The sequence below is a fragment of the Dendropsophus ebraccatus genome, chromosome 6, assembly GCF_027789765.1.
Source record: "Dendropsophus ebraccatus isolate aDenEbr1 chromosome 6, aDenEbr1.pat, whole genome shotgun sequence".
NCBI lineage: Eukaryota > Metazoa > Chordata > Amphibia > Anura > Hylidae > Dendropsophus > Dendropsophus ebraccatus.
Genome location: NC_091459.1, coordinates 100,139,510 through 100,160,286, shown reverse-complemented (window position 1 = coordinate 100,160,286; position 20,777 = coordinate 100,139,510). Strand labels below are relative to the sequence as shown.

The 20,777-nt window shown below is 44.2% G+C and overlaps 1 protein-coding gene across 1 annotated transcript in view; it reads right to left on the bottom strand.

Annotated features, from left to right (window-relative positions):
- Nucleotides 1–508: 508 nt before the first annotated feature.
- The window catches only part of PFN2 (profilin 2), a 51,603-nt gene continuing 31,334 nt past the window's right edge, over nt 509–20,777 (bottom strand). The window contains exons 2-3 of the mRNA XM_069975424.1: nt 9,774–9,966; nt 509–3,496 (exon numbers count right to left, since the gene is read on the bottom strand). Coding sequence (XP_069831525.1) covers nt 3,399–3,496; nt 9,774–9,966 — 291 coding nt within the window. The 3' untranslated portion in view covers nt 509–3,398. The remainder of the gene's footprint in view (nt 3,497–9,773; nt 9,967–20,777) is intronic.

The following is a 20,777-nucleotide window of genomic DNA, read 5'->3' as shown; positions in this document are numbered from 1 at the left end:
ATAATTGCCCCCACCCCCCACACACACACACTTACTGACAGCAGCTCCCTGTGTACTATTCTAAACAGAATACTCACTCACTCCCCCCCACCCTTTAATGAATCTGTCCACTTTTTCCGTATCACATAAGGCACTACCTCTTGCCTGTTTCTTTCTTTCTCTACATATCTAATCCCTTTACTGCAGGCACTGTAGTTCCCAGTTCTCTTGGCTCCTTCTTGCTTCCAGTGATGTCACAACCATACAGAGACTGCTCTGATTGGCTAGTCAGGGGCTGTGGCTGTACCCTGTCTCAGTCTGGCAGCTCTTGAATGATCAAGATGTTATGAATAAAGTGATGTAGGAGTGGCCCTATTACACAAAGCAATAGTCTGCCAAAGCAGGCCGATGGGAACATGGGATGTGTGAATATAGCCTAAGGCAAAAGGTATGTATTGTTTATTATTTAACCAAGTTTCACTATGGAAATAACACCCCACCAACAATACCCCAAGAAATGAGACAACAATTTGGTTGGAATAAATTTAATTTCATCTGTCTGTAAACAAGGTGTTTTAATAGTTTATGGCATTTTTTTAAATGCATATTAAATCAGATGAGTTAGACTGTATCCCAGATGTAACAAAAGTGCAGGGAAAGATATGGACAAATTAACAAGAATGTTTACAGTTTTTTTTTTTCATCTTTTACATGATACACAAGACAAACGGAAGCAAAATACTAAAATGTCTTTACAGAAGTGCCATTCCAGAGGATGGAGGACCTCGTGTCAGTTAAAAGCCATCTCACAGCTTAGTTTTGTCATATGGCACAGAATACATATGAAGCTATCACAAATACAGCCAGGTTCATTCTAAAGAATGCCATCTACTATTCTTTAGTACAAAGAATCCATAGTTTTCATTTATTAAAATAGGCGGTGAGTAGTGGATTTAACTGACGACCAGGTTATACATATATCAAATAATACAAGGAAGAAAAAAAATTATGTACTGAACTGATTCTGCAGCAAAAGTTTCCCCAATTGTTAATTCGCTGTTACGGTTTGTCAGCAGCACTATTGCAAACTACTAACCCCTTAAAAACTATGAAGAGAATCAAGCAGCAATGTCATTGTTCTTAGGAGAGCCAGCCAATAAAAATATAAGCTGGAGTACGTCACTACAGCCGGCAGTCCCTTCCTTAAAAATGGGCCAGTCGTGAAGTGAAGGTGGCCATCTTGTGGCCTGAACCAAAGTTCAGAGTATGTTCTCCAACTGTGACACCGAGGTATTACGTAACGCAAGACTTACACCTCAAGGTGACTATCTCCAGGTCAGTGGTAATATTGAATATTTATTCAACCATCAAAACAGCTCCTTGCACTTTGTGACTGGTTTGCTTTAAGATACATTAAGCCTTTAAGTGCTTGGGAAAAACGTAGCTGCAATTGGTCCTATGAACAAAAATATACCACAACATATGTATATTATTATTATTATTATTATTTTAAGGGTTTTGATCACAATATTCCCTAACAAAAGAAAAAAATAAAATAAAACAAAAACCTTAGCTAGCTGATCAAGAGCCTGTGTCAATGGCTCCTTCAAAAACGAAGGATTTTTATCTGTAGTGTTCTAAAAAAAAAAAAAAAAAAAAAATTTTTATCAAATTTATTGTTTGTTTTTTAACCTACTCAAGTTCTTGTAGAGTTTGAAGTATACAGCAGGATCTTTGACCAGCCAACCTCCACTAAAAATCTTATGTGGCGGACAGGAAAGGCAACACTGTCATTTAAGCTAATGTCACAAGATCACAATAGAACTAAACAAGAGTATTGAGACTTCTAGGAGGGAAAGGGAGACCAGATCATAGGTTACGTAACATTGTGATATGGGCTATTAGGAGCCATGTCAAATGCTTACAATACAGATCCACATAGAGAAATAACTTATAAATATACCCCCAAATCTCTTACAGCTTACAGGACTATATACGCAAGGCCCTCCTATATTGGCGCTTCTGGACCAATTCTCATATTCACTCTCATGTCTGTGAAAACCTTTGCTGTGCTGCAGTGCTGGGTGTAAGATTTTATATGGGGCTTATATAGTTAAAAGGACAGTTCCCCATCTCAACTATGATGAAGGAATACATGCTAAAAATGGCTTTAAAACTTTTCTTAAAAACAAAAAACATGATTTGGCATATACTAGTGTGAAATAAAAAGGTGTAACAGTTATTGCACCGAAAACCATCCCTCCGAGCAGAAAGGTCAATGCCAACCTGGTAACAGGAGCACTGTGATCTGCACTCATAATAGAGAAGGGATCCATCAGAAACGCACCTAAATAAAATCCAAGGGTAGTGTGAATGTGGACCTAGAATTTAGTGTTTGTGTAGTTATTTCCACCTGTTTGAGCAAAGGAAGACTAAGTTGAGCTGTGTATATGCTCAAACCACTCAAAAGGCAGTCGATCCAGTGGTTTTATTAGCAAGATTTTATAGTGTTTTTTTATTCTGTGTACTACCATTCACCCCATTATACATATGCTTATGGCCCCATGCCTCATTTTAGTCCTGCAGACTTAAGACGCTAGGCTTCTACCTATACTAGGCCTAGACTTCGTGCAAGACAACACAAGCATGTGCTAAATACCCCAAGCTGGTAGCAGAGCAGCACAAATGGGAGAATCTCCTGACAAAACTGGGTTGTAGATACAATGCCAACCTCTTTAGCGGTTTATACAGAGTCAAGTACTTTGTGTTTTAAAAAAGAATAGGACTGAAAGTTATTTAGCTGAGGTACAATTTGTGGCAAGGTTTACATTCGGTACTCAAGTTGTCTTGAACCGGGACTCAAGTCCACAGTTTACTACACAAGTCTCAAATACAATGTGTCAGACACTATGTATGCTAAGAAAATTGGATGACTAGCTCGTAAACATACTTAAAGCCACATAATTCACATTATGGAACTACAAGTATCGTGGGTGGGGGGGCATGAGTAATGTCGACATTAACATGAAAATAATGGGTAAACGTAAGACAATTTGTAACCAAATCACCCACAGCCTGAATGATGGCGAGACACAGCGAATGCTGGCAGGAGATGCTGCTCAGTGGTAAAGCCTTTAGGAAGGGTGAAAGCAGTTAACAGAACATCCAGTTGGGTTGTCCCAATGTAGACATCATTTGCCATAATAAACTAAAATTGCTTGAAATGACAAAAACAAAATAAGAAAAAATAAACACTTTCCCCACTTAAATAGGGATACAAAGGAGACACAGGTTCATCCCCCATCACCCCCGGTTATTGCTAATAAAATTTCCAGATGAAATGATGCTTTGTTCAGACAGGAAAGTTTAGTAGCAATTTTTTTTTTATTTTCCCCCTAGAACTTAAGTTGGCCTAACAGCTAGAATCCCATATCTCTCAAGTATTTTGCCATTGCAAACGCCTTTTTATTCAAGCCGCCTCCATGGACTCCTTCCTTGCCCATTGCAAAGACCAAGACTGAAAGAGAAAAGAGAAAGATGGTTACATAAAGAGAATCCCCTTACTGAATGTAGCGGTACAATTCCTCACTCATCATCAGTTTACATTTTCACATACACAAGGAGACAGTGCTATATTTGGTATTATTGTCTATGGAAAAATGCTTTTATTGCCCTGTGCAAAGTATCAGAGGCTTTCCCAAGCCCCTAAAATTGTCCATGCTCCCCTTCCCACCCCTGCTTCATTAAGATGCATTATGGACAGGGGCGTAGCTAATGTCTCCTGGGCCCTGGTGCGAGAGGCCAACTTGGGCCCCCCCCCCCCCCCTCCTTTCACGACCAAGTGATGCTATTGTTGTGTGTGTGTGTGTATATATATATATATATATATATTATATATATACACAGTGGTGCCTTGGATTATGAGCATAATTCGTTCCAGGACCGTGCTTGTAATCCAAATCCACTCTTAAACCAAAGCAAATTTTCCTATAAGAAATCATGTAAATGCAGACAATTGGTTCCACACCCCAAATATATTTATTATTCTGTACTGTACAGTAATGAAGAGGATGGGAAACACAAGGGTGGACAGAGACTGCAGGGAGTATGAAGGAATGAGCAGGGCAGATGTGGGCACATACATGCAGCACTCTCTGTCCGGGGAGAGAGGGGTTACAGCTATGGAGAGATTACCCCCCCACACACAGTCCTGTCCCCTGATGTAAGCCCCAGCCTGAAGGGGATCTGCTATGATTTGGAAGGTGTTTAGAGTACAGTGCTGTAGACCCCGCTATGCAGGCCATGCCCCTTCTCCACTCGCGCTCCCACCCAATACAGGAAGTTCTTAAACCAAAGCAATGCTCTTAAACCAAGTCACAATTTTGAAAAACTGTGAGCTCTTCAACCAAAACGCTCTTAAACGAAGTTACTCTTAAACCAAGGTACCACTGTATATATATATATATATATATATATATATATATATATATATATATATATATATATATATATATACACATACACACACACACACACACACACACCAAGACAGATATTACCTATTACTGCCATACTGTTACCGACCAAATCCTGTATACTGAGACCAATATTACCAGTAATACCAGTATATAGGGAGGAAACATTACCGCCACACCACAACCACTACCATCACCACCATATTGTTACTGACCAAATCCAGTACACTAAATCACCTCATCCAGTCATATAGAGGTGGCCCCAGCTCTACACAGGCTCTATACACCATATACATTACACTGCAGTTATATCAGGTGACTCACAGGAGACGTCTTTTCTGATCGGAGTTCTTTCCTTTTCATCATCTTCTCCATCCGTCCTAGGCCGTTATGAGAACTTCTCCAAGCCACGAATCCACAGAATCTGCCAGACAGACATATTAGGCTCCACACTCTGACACCATCTCCATCTCTCTACACACTGCACATCTGTACTGTCCCCTTTACACCCTCATTTAGTGGGTAGCCCTGACTCTATGTGACCTCCTAATAATATATGCCCCCCTCTGTGTATTCCCTCTCCCCCTATGTTGCCCCCCCAAATAGATGGCCCCCTCTACCCCCTCCCTTATAGATGGCCCCCTCTACCCCCTCCCTTATAGATGGCCCCCTCTACCCCCTCCCTTATAGATGGCCCCCTCTCTCCTCACCCTCCCTTATGGATGGTCCCCTCTCCCCCCACCCTCCCTTATGAATGGCCCCCTCTCCCCCCACCCTCCCTTATAGATGGTCCCCTTCCCCCCCCCCTCCCTTATAGATGGTCCCCTTCCCCCCCCCCCTCCCTTATAGATGGTCCCCTTCCCCCCCCCCTCCCTTATAGATGGTCCCCTTTCCCCCCACCCTCCCTTATAGATGGTCCCCTTTCCCCCCCTTTATAGATGGTCCCCTTCCTCCCTCCCTTTATAGATGGTCCCCTTCCTCCCTCCCTTATAGATGGTCCCCTTCCTCCCTCCCTTATAGATGGTCCCCTTTCCCCCCCTTTATAGATGGTCCCCTTCCTCCCTCCCTTTATAGATGGTCCCCTTCCTCCCTCCCTTTATAGATGGTCCCCTTCCTCCCTTTATAGATGGTCCCCTTCCTCCCTCCCTTATAGATGGTCCCCTTTCCCCCCCCCCCACCCTCATAGATGGCCCCCTCCTTTCCCCCCACCCTCATAAATGCCCCCCTCTTCCCCCCACCCTCATAAATGCCCCCCTCCTTCCCCCCCACCCTCATAGATGCCCCCCTCCTTTCCCCCACCCTCATAGATGGCCCCCTCTTTTCCCCCCACCCTCATAGATGCCCCCCTCCTTTCCCCCCACCCTCATAGATGGCCCCCTCCTTTCCCCCCACCCTCATAGATGGCCCCCTCCTTTCCCCCCACCCTCATAGATGCCCCCCTCCTTTCCCCCCACCCTCATAGATGCCCCCCTCCTTTCCCCCCACCCTCATAGATGCCCCCCTCCTTTCCCCCCACCCGTACAGGCTGATAAAAAAACAAAACTTAACTCACCTGACATCGCGCTCCCACGTTGATCCTCACTCCTTCGCCTTCGGTCTGTCCCCGACTGCTGCGCGGCTGCCGGGGGTGTCGCGTCTTACCCCCGGCAGCGCGCGCATCCCAGAACTCCCTGCGCGCCGGAAACCGGAAGTCAGGGCCCAAGGCGCGCAGGGAGTTCTGGGATGCGCGCGCTGCCGGGGGTAAGACGCGACACCCCGGCAGCCGCGCAGAAGCCGGGGAAAGACGGAGCCAGTCTCTTGTGACCGCAAGCAAAACAATGCTTGCGGTCACAAGAGTGATTGATCGGGGGGCCCCGCGGGCCCCCCTTGTGGCGGGCCCGGTCGCGGCGGCGACCCCCGCGACCACGGTGGCTACGCCACTGATTATGGAGGCACAGACAGATATAAAAGTATATGGTCAGCAGTCTGAAACAAGGATGAAATATGACAGATTCACTTTAAATTTCACAGAAGGCTTTTCACTAGGTGGTTAACGGGGTACCCCCAAATACCCAACTGTTATATCAACACACAGAACCACAGTTCAGCAGATTGTGAACAAATTTGGAGCACCAGATATTTGTTGGTTTGGAACAACAAACTCTGACTGAACAGAACGCATTAGCTTAAAGTGACACTGTCACCCCCTTTGTTCATTTTGACATCTCTACACAGGTGTAAAGGGTAAATTTAGTGTTTTTCATACCTTATTTCATATCATATGTCATGGTGCTTGTTCAAGTAAAAAGTGTCCTTTTATCAACTGCAGATTGTATTAAGTGGGCGTGGCCTCGCGGCATTAGCGCCACATAACCCCGCCCACAACGGCACAGTTGGCCCCGCCCCCTCGCCGGCCATTGGAACAGGCTGGCCGAAAGGTCTAGACCCCACCCCCTTTACGTTGGACAACCAATGGGCGTAAAGGGGGCGGGGCCAACCGGGCCATTGTGGGCGGTGTTAAGTGGCGCTAGTGCCGCGAGGCCACGCCCACTTAATACAATCTGCAGTTGATAAAAGGACACTTTTTACTTGAACAAGCACCACGACGTATGATATGAAATAAGGTATGAAAAACACTAAATTTACCCTTTACACCTGTGTAGAGATGTCAGAATGCACAAAGGGGGTGACAGTGTCACTTTAAAAGGGTTGTCCGGAGTGTTTTTTTTTTTTTTTTAATATACTGCAGCTGGCACATAAAACATTCTATGCTTACCTCTCCGCGCTCCTCTGGTATCCTTCACTGACTGCAGGGCCTACAAACTGGTCCTGAGAGTGACAGCCTGCTCAGCCAATCAATGATTGAGACGGACCAGCCCCACAGCCAGTGATAGGCTGAGCGGGGTGTCACTCCTGGGACGAGTTTGTCTCGAAAGTGAAGGCTCTGCATTTAGCAGGGAACACCTGTGACACAGAACAACACCGGGGGAGTGCCGGAAGGTAAGCATAGGATGTTTATTGTTTCATATGCCCCAGCAGCAGTATATTAAAAAAAAAATACCAAATGCTGGACAACTCCTTTAAAGGAACCAGCTAATTTTGGCCCTAAAAAAAACTGGTGAATTGTGGTTACCCTCTTACCATACAATCTTGGAATTATTTTGCCAAAGACTACATGATAGTTTATTATTCAACAGCACAAGTACTTTGGGTTATTCTGGAGTATGCAGTTTAAACTATTTTAACAAGACAAAGAAGAATGTGTGTATGGCACAGCTGTCAGCACAGTAGGATGCATAAACTCGGAAACATAAATCAGTATTATCCCAATAGGGGGTGGCTACAGCAAGGAGAGAATGGACCCAACCATTGCAGAATGCTTTATCTGCCAGGTGAAGTCTCTCTGATCCTTGCTATGATTCATGACACTCCAGCTCCTGACACGTGAGTATACCTGCTGCTGTGCATGCCTAATATAAGCCCTGCAATAGAACATTAGTGAATGATAACGCATGCCTCCGCAAAATGTAATAATATAATGCAGGGCGCCAAGCTGCTTAGTAACCAGAATGGGGACAGCTTTCCTCATGATTCCTTCTAGCTCAGTTTTGAAAATCTGCAAGAACATTTGTGTTTTGTCAGAACACAAGGAGGAGATTTATAGTATTAAACATAATGTATACAAAGATGGCATAGCTTCTTTTCAGTTTTATGTCCCTGCATACATTCTGCCAAAATCTATCTTTTCGTCACTCATTTTAAAGGGAACCTGTCACCCCCCGTGCCGGGGTGACAGGCTCCCGACCCCCCTATACTTACCTAATCCCGCCGGGTCCCGCTTCTGGAGGTGGTCGGGTGACTGAGATCTCAGCCGCTGCAGCCCGGCGCGCGCGCTGAGAGATGAGTCCAACGCTCATAGAGAATGACGGAGCGCTGGATTCTCCTGTCATTCTCTATGGGTGTTGGACTCCTCTCTCAGCGCGCGCGCCGGGCTGCAGCGGCTGAGATCTCAGTCACCCGACCACCTCCAGAAGAGGGACCCGGCGGGATTAGGTAAGTATATGGGGCTCTAACGGGGGGTCGGGAGCTTGTCACCCCGGCACGGGGGGTGACAGGTTCCCTTTAAGAGTAATTTATCAACGGATTATTATTATACAATTTATTGATCTGCACATCAGGCTGCTTAGTGCACAGAGAAGTGTTCCTTTACCTCTAGGTGCAGCCATACGACTGCTCACTCCTCTAACAATGCTTCCTCGTGAATACTGAATCACCTCTTTTCTGTAAAGGAAACTCAGGGCCTTTCAAGAAGCTGTGAGTCAATGGGTAAAATTTTTGAACTTTTAGGACATTTAGAAGTGGTTTAGAATTTCAGGATGTTCATGGGGAAAACCTTCAGTTAAAACAAAATTGCTGAATGTGGCATTTTTAGGCTATGTTTGCAGTGCATTTTTTATGACAAGAAAGCCGTTTGTTGGCATTTAAAACAGCGGCCGTTCTAGTCATAAAATAATGCAGTGCACTAAATTGAATGCTGTTGACACACTAATGAACAGAAAAGATCCCCACCTACCTGGATCAAGAAGCAGGGTACTGGATAGAAATGGCCTCACCAACTACTGAAGCTGCTGGTAACCTTTAGGCTGCGTTCACACTACGTATATTTCAGTTAGTATATGTATATTTCAGTCAGTATATTTCAGTCAGTATTGCAACCAAAACCAGGAGTGGATTAAAAACACAGAAAGGCTCTGTTCACACAATGTTGAAATTGAGTGGCTGGCCGCCATATAACAGTAAATAACGGCCATTATTTCAATACAGCAGCCGTTGTTTTAAAATAACAGCAAATATTTGCCATCCTCTTCTCCCTCTATACAGCCCCCATCGAACAGACCATCAGCAGGTTTGGCCTGCACTACCATCTCTATGCTGATGACACCCAGTTATATACCTCCTCCCACGACATCTCCCCTGCCTTCCTGCAAAATACAAGTGACTGCCTATCTGCTCTCTCTAACACTATGACCTCTCTGTTCCTCAAACTTAATCTCTCTAAAACTAAACTTCTTGTACGTAGTGTGAACGCAGCCTTAATCATTGATTGTAAGCTCTTGCAAGCAGGGCCCTCACTCCTCATATTTTTCTTGTAGGTTACATGTGTCTGTAGTGTGGGATTTTGTCAATGTATTTACCCCCAGAATTGTAAAGTGCTGCAGAATATGTTGGCCATATTTAAAAAGTGTTAAAAGGGATATGCTAAATAATATCCCCTATCTTTTTGATAACTCCTACCGACACATTGAGAACACAGACATCTGGACGAAGGGAAAGTCTCACCTCTGACAGCTCTGCCTACAGCAATGTTGTATGTTGGTTCTCCACCTTGACTTTTTGTCCTGATGTCCATTGTGTAATCATTTTCAATATAGAGGCTGTCTCTGATCACCGAGCATTTCTTTCCTCCAACAGTTAGACCATTAGTGAAGAATCCTTCTCTGTCTTTTCCTATCAGAACATCTATTTCTGCAGCCTGGAATGTAAAGAGGAAAAAGAATTACATTTTAAGAAGAGTTTCGAACAATGACCAAACAGAAAATATAACAGCTTAACAATATTTGAAAAAAAAAAAAAAAAACACGAAACAAAGCCAGCTGTTGCACGCTTATTGGGGTTGTGTGCAGTCCCTAGCATGTTTTTGGTAAAGTGTAATAAGGGCAGATGCCAAGGGGGAGATTTATCAAGACTGGTGTAATTGTATGCCAGCCTTAAAGTCCCACCCCAATGCAGTCCGCTGGACTTACTAAGAGGCGCAGACCTTTTAGAAAATCCAGCAGGACCTGCGCCTGCTGCAGAAATCTACACCGATAAACCAAGATAAATCAGGCTTGAGAGGAGGCCATGCAGCGCCCATGAGGCACTGATTTTTGTGCCAAAAAAAATAATCTGTATATTTTCCGTGGTGTATGTTTTTTCTAGAAACCTATGTCTGAAATATTGATTACAGGAGTTGGCAACTTTACAGTAAAATTTTTAGTGTACAGTATAATTGTACTCACTGCAGCCAGTATCCACCACTGAGCCTATATGCCTATGGAGGACACCGGGGGCGGGGCATTGTCACATGCTTCTCCATGTCAGCCATGGACAGAATCACCACAGAGCAGGGCAGCACAGCCTGGAGAGGAGCCTGATTTTAGCTTTATGAGGTACACAGGGAGCTGCTGTCAGTGGCGAGTACACTTACTAATACTGTACACTGAACTATTTTACTAAAAAGTGACCAACCTCTTTAACCCAGGTGTGAGCAGTACCTTATGCTTTTACAAGATAGTCCTGAAACAATGCTTGACACTGGAGACCAGAATAAACAGTATGGTAGCTGCAGAGGATATCACTTTACAGCTAAATTCTGCAATACTAATTACTCATGAGATTTAAAGTCAAAACAATGAACAAATGATAAATAGTAATGACTAGCAATCGGAAACTAACTAGAGAGTCCCCCATAAAGTAAGGCTACTACCACACAGAGAGTGGCTCTTTATAACTGCGCTCCACTAAAGGGATGAGATACCTGAATGAGCACTAACTATGCTTTATTAACCCAGAATTTAATAGAGTATATTAACTTTTTTTTTTTTTTTTTTTTAACTGGGCAACCCCTTTTTGGCTATGCTATCATGATCAAGATATGTGGCTGTCATTTTATGCTAAAATCCTGTAGTGGGAACATAGCCTTAAAGAGTTAGATTGGCCTCCAAAATCCCCAGATCTTACTGATCTAGAATCTGTAGGATGCATTAGAGAAACCAAGCCCAATCCACTGAATCCCCACAGCTTGAAGGATCTGTTGCTATTATCTTGGTGCAAATCGAAACAACTGAAACTGGTTTTACAGTGCAGTGGTTTACCTGGATTATAAACTATACTTGTTCTGTCCAAGGTGAAATCTGACCACACACACACACACAGTTGCCTTTCAGCACGAATCGTTTTTCGGCCAAGTACGGCTGATAAATTGCTTTGTGTACTCGTACCCCAAGAGTGTTTCTAATGCTTAAATGCATGAAAGGGGATTTTAACTTTGTTCTAATACTGTATGCTAGATCCAGTAAACTTCCTACACTATGGCATGCTGTACCAGTGTGTGAACCGAGCGTTGGGGTCAAAATCAATGGCAAGAGGCGAGCTGGACTTGTGTATGGATTAGCTCAAATAATGTTTTGCAAGCCTGTTATGGGAAAACCAAGGGGCAGACATGTTAGCTATTAAAACTGGGAGAGAAACAGCTCATTCCTCTATTACTAAAGCAATAAAGATGCAGCTCCACTGACATGGGGAGGGGAGAAGTTTGTCGGCTTTAGGCTTCCTTTACACTTCTGTATTAACATCTCGTCCATAGGAGGATCATATAGTTTAAGAAAATGTATGTATTAATTACGAGAATCTACAGTCCTCCCAAGCAGCATTCACACAGTAAAAGCAACTTTATTAACACTTCCAAAGCTAAGCAGGATAAACTGGAGAGAATACTGTAAGGACCCTATTACACGGAGTGATAATCGTCCGAATTAGCTGATAATCGCTCTGTGTAATAGAGACAACTTTCAGCAGATGGAACGATCATAGGCCGACTGTTTCTTTAGGCTCTGACCTAAAATCATTGACCACTGACCGCACATCACTACGTGTAATAGCAATGCATGGCTGGCAGCTGATGACAGTTTTTACATTGCCTGTCCATGTTCCTCCCCGATCACACCTGCTTCAGTTTCAGAGAGGCCAGTCTCAGCTGACATGCTGTGCAGACAATCAGCAGCCAGTGATTGGCTGAGCGGCCTGTGAGTTCTGACGGGCCGCTCTGAAGCTGCAGCAGGCGTGACCGGGGAGTAAGCACGCGGCGACAGAGAAGTAAACTAGCATTGTCAGCGCTCGTTTGCTACTCGTTGCCTGCACTATTACAAGTGGGGGCAGTGAATGGGTAAATGTAGGGGAGGCCGCGGGGAGCTGCTCGGGTGATCGACAGATTGCCGGGGCAGCCAAAAGAGGATAGCGGTGGTCTGCTGCCACCGCTTCTATTCCATGGAGTGATGGCAGATCGCTGCTATCACAGTCGTTTGTCTTTTTTTTTTTTTTATATATGTTATTACTGATGGAAAGTTATACAATTTTCTAATGTACATTAATTATGGGAAATGCTCATATACTGCTATTTCCCTTAATTTAGTGTATCAGGAAGTGTTAGAATTATCTCTGAAGCAGTGACGTCACGACGAAAGGTGTAATTCCTATGGAGTGTCCAGCAGGGGGCGCACTATATATATATAGAAGTCAATGAGTACCATTGACTTCTATATATAGTGCGCCCCTGCTGGACACTCCATTGGAATTACAATGGATGTGTATGTAAAATGTAGTATACAGTGTTTTTGATTGAATACATTTATGAAATACTTTGGGGAGCAAGTGTCCTTGCTCCCCAAAGTATTCCATAAATGTGAGCAATCAGTACATAACAGTAAGCCCGCCGAATCGCCGCCACCCGCCCGCCGCTCTGGACTACTGAACTACTACTCTCCCCACCTGCTCATAGCATGCACAGGTGATGGGAAAGTAGTAGCTGGGTTATATCTCAGAGATCGCCGCCGCTGATGCCGCGCAGGGGAGCAGCTAACCACTGCAGCCATCACCCCCCTCCTGCTGCTTTACTCTCTGAGATATAATCCGGCTACTACTCTCCCATCACCTGCGCATGCTATGAGCAGGTGGGGAGTGTAGTAGTTCGCCGCCGCCGCTGATGCTGCAGGGGAGCCGCACGTCACTGCAGCCATCATCCCCCTCCGCTCCCCCCTCCTGCTGCTTCTTACACTATCTGACGGCTGAGTCCCCGCCCGGCCGCCGGCACGTGTGATCGGAGAGCGGCAGCCGGGCGGGGAGTCTGCCATCAGATAGTGTAAGGAAGCAGCAGGAGGGGGATGATGGCTGCAGTGACGTGCGGCTCCCTTGCAGCATCAGCAGCGAACTACTACTCTCCCCACCTGCTCATAGCATGCGCAGGTGATGGGAGAGTAGTAGCCGGATTATATCTCAGAGAGTAAAGCAGCAGGAGGGGGGTGATGGCTGCAGTGGTTAGCGGCTACCCTGCGCGGCATCAGCGGCGGTGATCCCGGAGATATAACCCAGCTACTACTCTCCCATCACCTGTGCATGCTATGAGCAGGTGGGGAGAGTAGTAGTTCAGTAGTCCAGAGCGGCGGGCGTTCGTTAGCGGCGGGCGGCGGTGATTCAGCGGGCTTACTGTTATGTACTGATTGCTTACATTTATGGAATACTTTGGGGAGCCAGGACACTTGCTCCCCAAAGTATTTCATAAATGTATTCAATCAAAAACACTGTATACTACATTTTACATGCACATCCATTGCAAGTCCAATGGAGTGTCCAGCAGGGGCGCACTCCATAGGAATTACACTTTTCATCGTGACGTCACTGCTTTAGAGATAATTCTAACACTTCCTGATACACTAAATTAAGGGAAATAGCAGTATATGAGCATTTCCCATAATTAATGTACATTAGAAAATTGTATAACTTTCCATCAGTAATAACATATAAAAAATAAATTTTGGCCGGACTTCTCCTTTAAGGGTGGAGATAACAATTATCTTCTCTAGGAGAAGCAGGGCTGTGGAGTCGGTAAGCCGCAGCTCCGACTCAGACTCCTGAATTTTATCAGAACCGACTCCAACACCCGACTGCTGCTCCTTCATAAATAGCCGGTCATATACCAGGGGAGTTATTTATCACACTGGCTCAGCAGCTTCTCCCTAATGTCCTACTTGATCCTGGGGCGACTTCTGAGGGAATAAGGAAACATGTAAAGCAGCTTCTCCTGTGTATGCAGTGGATGCAGCCAGTCTCCAGCCTCTATGTCCTGAACTACTCAGAACTGGACTAGATGGAGCAGGTGGTCTTTTCCTGCTGACAATCTTACATATAGTTACATAGTTAATACGGTTGAAAAAAGACACATGTCCATCAAGTTAAACCAAGGAGGGGATGGATACAGGGAAGGGGGAGGGGTGATAGGTTCTATACATATGCATTTATATTTTGCTTTAAGAACTTGTCTAGGCCGGTTTTGAAGCCCTCTACTGTTGTTGCTGTGACCAGATCCTGTGATAGACTGTTCCACAGATTCACAGTTTTCATGGTAAAGGCGGCTTGTCGCCTCCAGAGATTGAACCTTTTTTTTCTCGAGGCGGAGGCCTCTATGTTTCTAACTAAATATTCACCATACTTAAACACAGCTAACAATGCCAGATACATGTGATATAGAGGTCAGCCATTGTGATATACAGGGGGGGTCACACATAGTGATATACAGGGGGGGGTCACACATAGTGATATACAGGGGGGGGGTCACACATAGTGATATACAGGGGGGGGTCACACATAGTGATATACAGGGGGGGGTCACACATAGTGATATACAGGGGGGGGGTCACACAGTGATATACAGGGGGGGGTCACATAGTGATATACAGGGGGTCAAACATAGTGATATACAGGGGGTCACACAGTAATATAGAGAGGGGTCTCACACACACACACACACACACACACACACACACACACACACACACACACACACAGCCTGCTGCAGCCATAGCATACACACCCACACACAATCCTCTCCCAGAGAGAAAACGCCACACTGGGGACAGAGGTTACAGCTACACTACTTATGTCTTCTCCTCCTCCTCTATATTACACAGGATATCTCCATATTACACTGCTGCTCATATACAGTTATCCAGCATCCAGGAAGAGACCAGCAGAGATCTCCTGCCACACAATGGACTCTTCCAGCTCAGAAACAAACTGCCAAATAGCGACTGACAACTTTTCCCCGACCACCCCATCTAAAAGGGCCAGTGTCCTATTACTGATATATCCCCCGACCACCCTTATGTAATAGTGTTCTATTAGAATGTTGCTCATAATATATATTCATGAGCAAAACTTGTAAAATTCATATCAAAATTCAATTCTACATTTTTTAAAGATTTTTTTTAAAGCTGGAGTCGGAACATTTTTTTCCGACTCCAACTCCAGCCAAAGCTAGCTCCAACTCCCGACAGACTCTACGACTCAGACTGACTCCACAGCCCTGAGGAGAAGTACGGTGCTCTCAGACAGGCAGGTGAGCCTAAGCACATATTTAGCAAAAAAAGCTGTGTCCAATTTACCAACCATAGAGTCAGAGTAAGTACGACCACTTACTGGACTACCTGGTCCAGAATGAGCAGAGATTTACACGAACCAACAACATATTATACAGAGATGTTTCTCATACATGGATCCGCTCAGCTCCTCCTGCTCTATAACATGATGTCTGGAGGGAGGATTGCATATTCCTTGGGACAGGATCCCCTTAAAGAGTCACCTATGAAACCACCCTAAACTATTGAAAGTCGTGAATAGTTCAATAAGTAATAAGTAACAAATATAAATCTGTAATGTTTACCTTTCTACTCCAAGGAATCCAGTCCAATCACTGAACTTACATTGTCTTCTCTATCCATCCCCATGCTCAGTTTGCAGGCTAATGGTGCGTTTACACAGATATTTAAAGCCAAAACCAGGATATAAACAGGGAACAGGACATACAGGAAAGATTGAGATCTCTCCTTTTCAAATGCATTCCTGGCTTTGGCTTAAAAAATTTGTCAGATAACTTTGTGTAAACACACCATTAGGCAGTCAAAATAATAGTTTTTATTTTTTAAATGGCCATTACTTTTTTTATATGGTGTCAGTCCAATATAAACATCCTTGACAGTGTGAGAATGAACAGAAACTTACAGCTGCAAGGTAAGGAAAAATTAGGAATTTGGAATAATGGACGTTTGAACCATTTAGCGATTACTGGAGTTTAGGGGGGTCTGACAGAAGCATTATATTAGACTCAGTAAAAGCTTAGAGTCTCTTGTTCAAAAGGGAAAAAAAAAAAAATGTCTTCATCCTATTTATACAGTGCTATCGTGTTGTTCAGAGCTTTACAGTATGGAAAAAATGCAGTAAAACGGACACTAAAATAAAAACTATTGCAGTTATCAGATCTCTTACAACCTGGTCTGCCAGGGATCCGGCGATAGAAGACTATGTTGTACCGACAGTAAATAAGACACCACCAATGCATGGTTTTCCAATCTCACATCAAAAACACAGAATATATTTAGGCGATAGTACAGAACGTCCATAACCACCATAACCACAAGCAGTGAGCTGCAGAGCATCACTATGACACAGAACAGGACAGGAATCCTAAACAGCAGAGAACTCTTCACCTTCATCTGGCACAGCAGAGACACAGAGCACATTTCTGATGTAATCACTGACTCTTTTAATCACAGTCAAGCAGCGACTAACAGGCATCTGGGGACTGCAATCTCCTGTCTTCTGCCTGGGAGGTTTATTTCAGGACTTTCCCCCCATGTAGCCTTAGCAGCCACCCGGCTGATTACCAGCTTGACTAATCCTATGGAAAACTACATGTGCTCAAGAGGCCCAAAAATCTACTAAAAAAGCAAAAGTGAGTGAGCGATGTAGACTGAGAGATGGCAATTGGATACTGCACTGCCCTGATGGCTTCCACTACACTGCAGTACCCAGCTTTTCCAGATTCCTTAATGGAAAGTGTGTCCGATTATACAGCTGTCTAGGACTGTACTATAAACAGAATTGTCAACAGGGAAATAATAGAATACAAGAGAACAGCTGTCAGCTTCCTGGAAAATACATCTCACGGATAACATTCATACACATATACATATATATACACACACACACACACACACACAGTGGTGCCTTGGATTACAAGCATAATTTATTGCAGGACCGTACTTGTAATCCAAAACCACTCTTAAACCAAAGCAAATTCTCCCATAAGAAATCACTGATTTGCAGACAATTGGTTCCACACTCCAAAATTATGATTTTTTTTTATTCCGAACATGTAGAACAAATGAAACAATGAGGAACAGCTGAATATGTGATATTATAAGTCACTGTACAGTATAGCCATCAGCATGTGGAGTATAATGTATAGTAAGTGCAGAAACCTGATAACACAGCAGCAGTTTGTAGATCCAGAATGGAACTGCAGCTCCCCATAATGCAGTAGCGTAGTACAACAGGCTAGAATAGAGAAGCAGGGCTGCTGTCAGAGGACTGTGTGGTCACATGACAGCAAGGGGGAAGGGGTGTGTGTTCAGCATGGGCCAATCAGGAAGTGAGAATCACAGAGCTGTGCACGAGGACAGTAACAAACTTTTCTATACAGCAATATGTATAGCTGAGTGTAAGTGCAGGGATGACCGAGACTGCAGGGAGTATGAAGGAATGAGAAGGGCAGATGTGGGCACCTACATACAGCACTATGTCTGGGGAGAGAGGGGTTACAGCTATGAAGAGATTACCTCCACAGTCCTGTCCCCTGATGTAAGCCCCAGCCTGACATGGTTCTGCCATGATTTGGAAGGTGAGGGAGAGTTCCTGGGTCAGAGTACAGCGCTGTAGACCCCACTATGCAGGCCATGCACCGCCCTACTACTACCCAGTACAGGGAGCTCTTAAACCAAAGCAATGCTCTTAAACCAAGTTACAATTTTGAAAAACTGTGAGCTCTTCTTGCAAAATACTCTCAATCCAAGTTACTCTAAAAACCAAAGGTGTGTGTGTGTGTGTGTGTGTATATATATATCTATCTATCTATCTATCTATATATATATTTGTTTACACTTTGTAGTCCCTCTAGGGCAGTACTCTCCCAACGCCAGGCCATGTTTTGAGGATTTTCTTAGCACAGGTGTTTATATATGTACTGCACTGATCCAGCATATCGGCACTCGGCTGCTTCAGCCTCCTGGGAAAAGGCTGAAGCAATTGCCGATCCATAATGAGATTGTGGGACACCCGTCCGGCCACTGGACCACCGATGACAGGCATTTAGAACGTTAAAATCTGACAGCGGCATTTAAACCGTTAAAGCAGTCAGCAACAAACAGTTATAGTGAAGGCTTGCGTTGTGACCCTTCTCTATATCCCCATACCCACTCCATGTGGCCAGAGCATTATATGTGCAGCGGGGAATTCGGATGTGGGTGCACACAGGTGCGCCCGCATCCGAATTCAGCAGAAGGGAAGATCATCCGGCCGGTACTGCAGTCTGTCAGCTGTGATTCACATACCAAACTGCTCACACTATTAGATGGCTGTAAGGTCAAGGAGACACCCGGTACCTTTCATATATCCAGCTGTGCTTCCAGGATGTGGAATAATGTATGCACTGCAATACCTAATACTGGGTCATACTGCACATTATCAAAAACACATTCAGTTAAAAACACTTATTTGATATGCATTAAACCAAACTGCAGGACTGCAATAAGAATTACATGTGTAGGCAAGGCAAGTATGAATCACTTATTGACCATATAAATGTATCTTACACTTCATGATATCTATGGAGATTTTTTGTATAACCTGGGTAGGAATAAGCAAAAAGGTTAAAACTCGAGAACAAGGCAGCATTCAATACTCAGGTAGTGGCCCTATATTTTCCGAAACTGGCTACTCCTACCCACACTGGCCCTCCTTGTCCCTAATCCCACCCTTACCCAAAACACGAAGCCTATGCAGCCATAGAGGCAGCAGCAAAAAAAAAAAAAAAAAAAAAAAAAAAAAAAGCATTGCATATTAAATGTAGATAATCAAAATACAAGTGCAAAAAAGTCCAGATGCAGAATTCCACCCTTGACCAATATATAACAAGGGATCATCAGGGGTTGTATTTACAACACTCTAATAGATGTCATATTGCCAAAGCATGTGGATACACATGTGACACCAACACCTGATTGAGGTGGTGCAGCCTCACATGTATCCCACTGAATGCAGGGCCTCAGCCAATCACTGGTCGCGGGGCTGCTCCATCTCATTTAGTTATCGGCTGAGCGAGCTGTAACTCTATAGAAGAGTTCATCTCGAAAGTGGAGGCGCTGCAGACGGCAGGGGACACCAGTGACACCACAACAGGGCACAGCATAGCATATTTATTGTTTTATATGCACCAGGCACAACATGCTAAATGCTAGACACCGGACCAGGGGTAGTTCATAAAATAAATACAGTATTCTCCTGCGTATAAAAATACTTTTTAACCCAGGAAAATCTTTTCAAAAGTCAGGGGTCGTCTTACAGGGCAGGTGCTGAAAAACTTCAGAACTGGATTGGAAAATCTGCAGTTGCATACGGTGGAGGGAGTTACAAAAAACTTCCACATCCCTGCTGTATGCGGCGACCATATGAAGGGCAGAGCAAGCTGCAGGTGTCCAGGGTATGGCAAAATAAGATACCGTAGACATACAATGTGCCTGGAAAAAAACCCACCTCTTTCACCTGTCTGGCCCACCCTTGTATCCTACCAGTATTGCTGTACCTCCTCTTTTTCTCTCAGATCTCGCTGCTACCTGATGTTTATTAGTTTTTACTTGGTGTGCGTTGGTGAAGGGTTAGTCTTATACAGCAAGTAAACTCTATATTTTAACTGGAAAAGTTGGGGGTGGTCTTCTACGCCTAGTCGTCTTATACACAAAATACAGGTAAATTAAAAAAAAAAAAACAAAAAAAAAAAACCACACTATAGTGCCAGAAATGTGTAATTTACTTCTATTAAAATCTCAAGTCTTCCAGTACTTATCAGCTGCTGTATGTTCTTCAGAAAGTGGTGTATTCTTTCCAGTGTGACACAGTGCTCTCTGCTGCCACCTCTGTCCATGTCAGGTAATGTCCAGAGCAGCAGCAAATCCCCATAGAAAACCTCTCCCGCTCTCCAGACTGGAAAGAATATCACTTCCTGCAGAACATACAGCATCTGATAAGTACTTGAGATTTTTTAATATGATTATAAATTTCTCGCACCAACTGATTTAAAGATTTTTTGCTGAACTACCCCTTTAATGCTCTGGAGTGGTGTCTGTTAGTTACTATAGCTTCCAGAGGTTTGTACTAGGCCTCCATAGCAGCCACAGTGCTGATTAAAGGGGTTATCCAGCGCTACAAAAACATGGCCACTTTCTTCCAGAGACAGCCCCGCTCTTGTCTCCAGTGTGGGTGCAGGTTTTGCTGCTCAGTTCCATTGAATTAAATGGAGCTTAATTGCAACCCGCACGTGAACTAGAGACTAAAGTTGTGTTGTCTCTGAAAGAAAGTGGCCACTAATGGTGGTTTTACACGGAGCGATAATTCGCCCGATCGCGCGATTAACGATTTTGA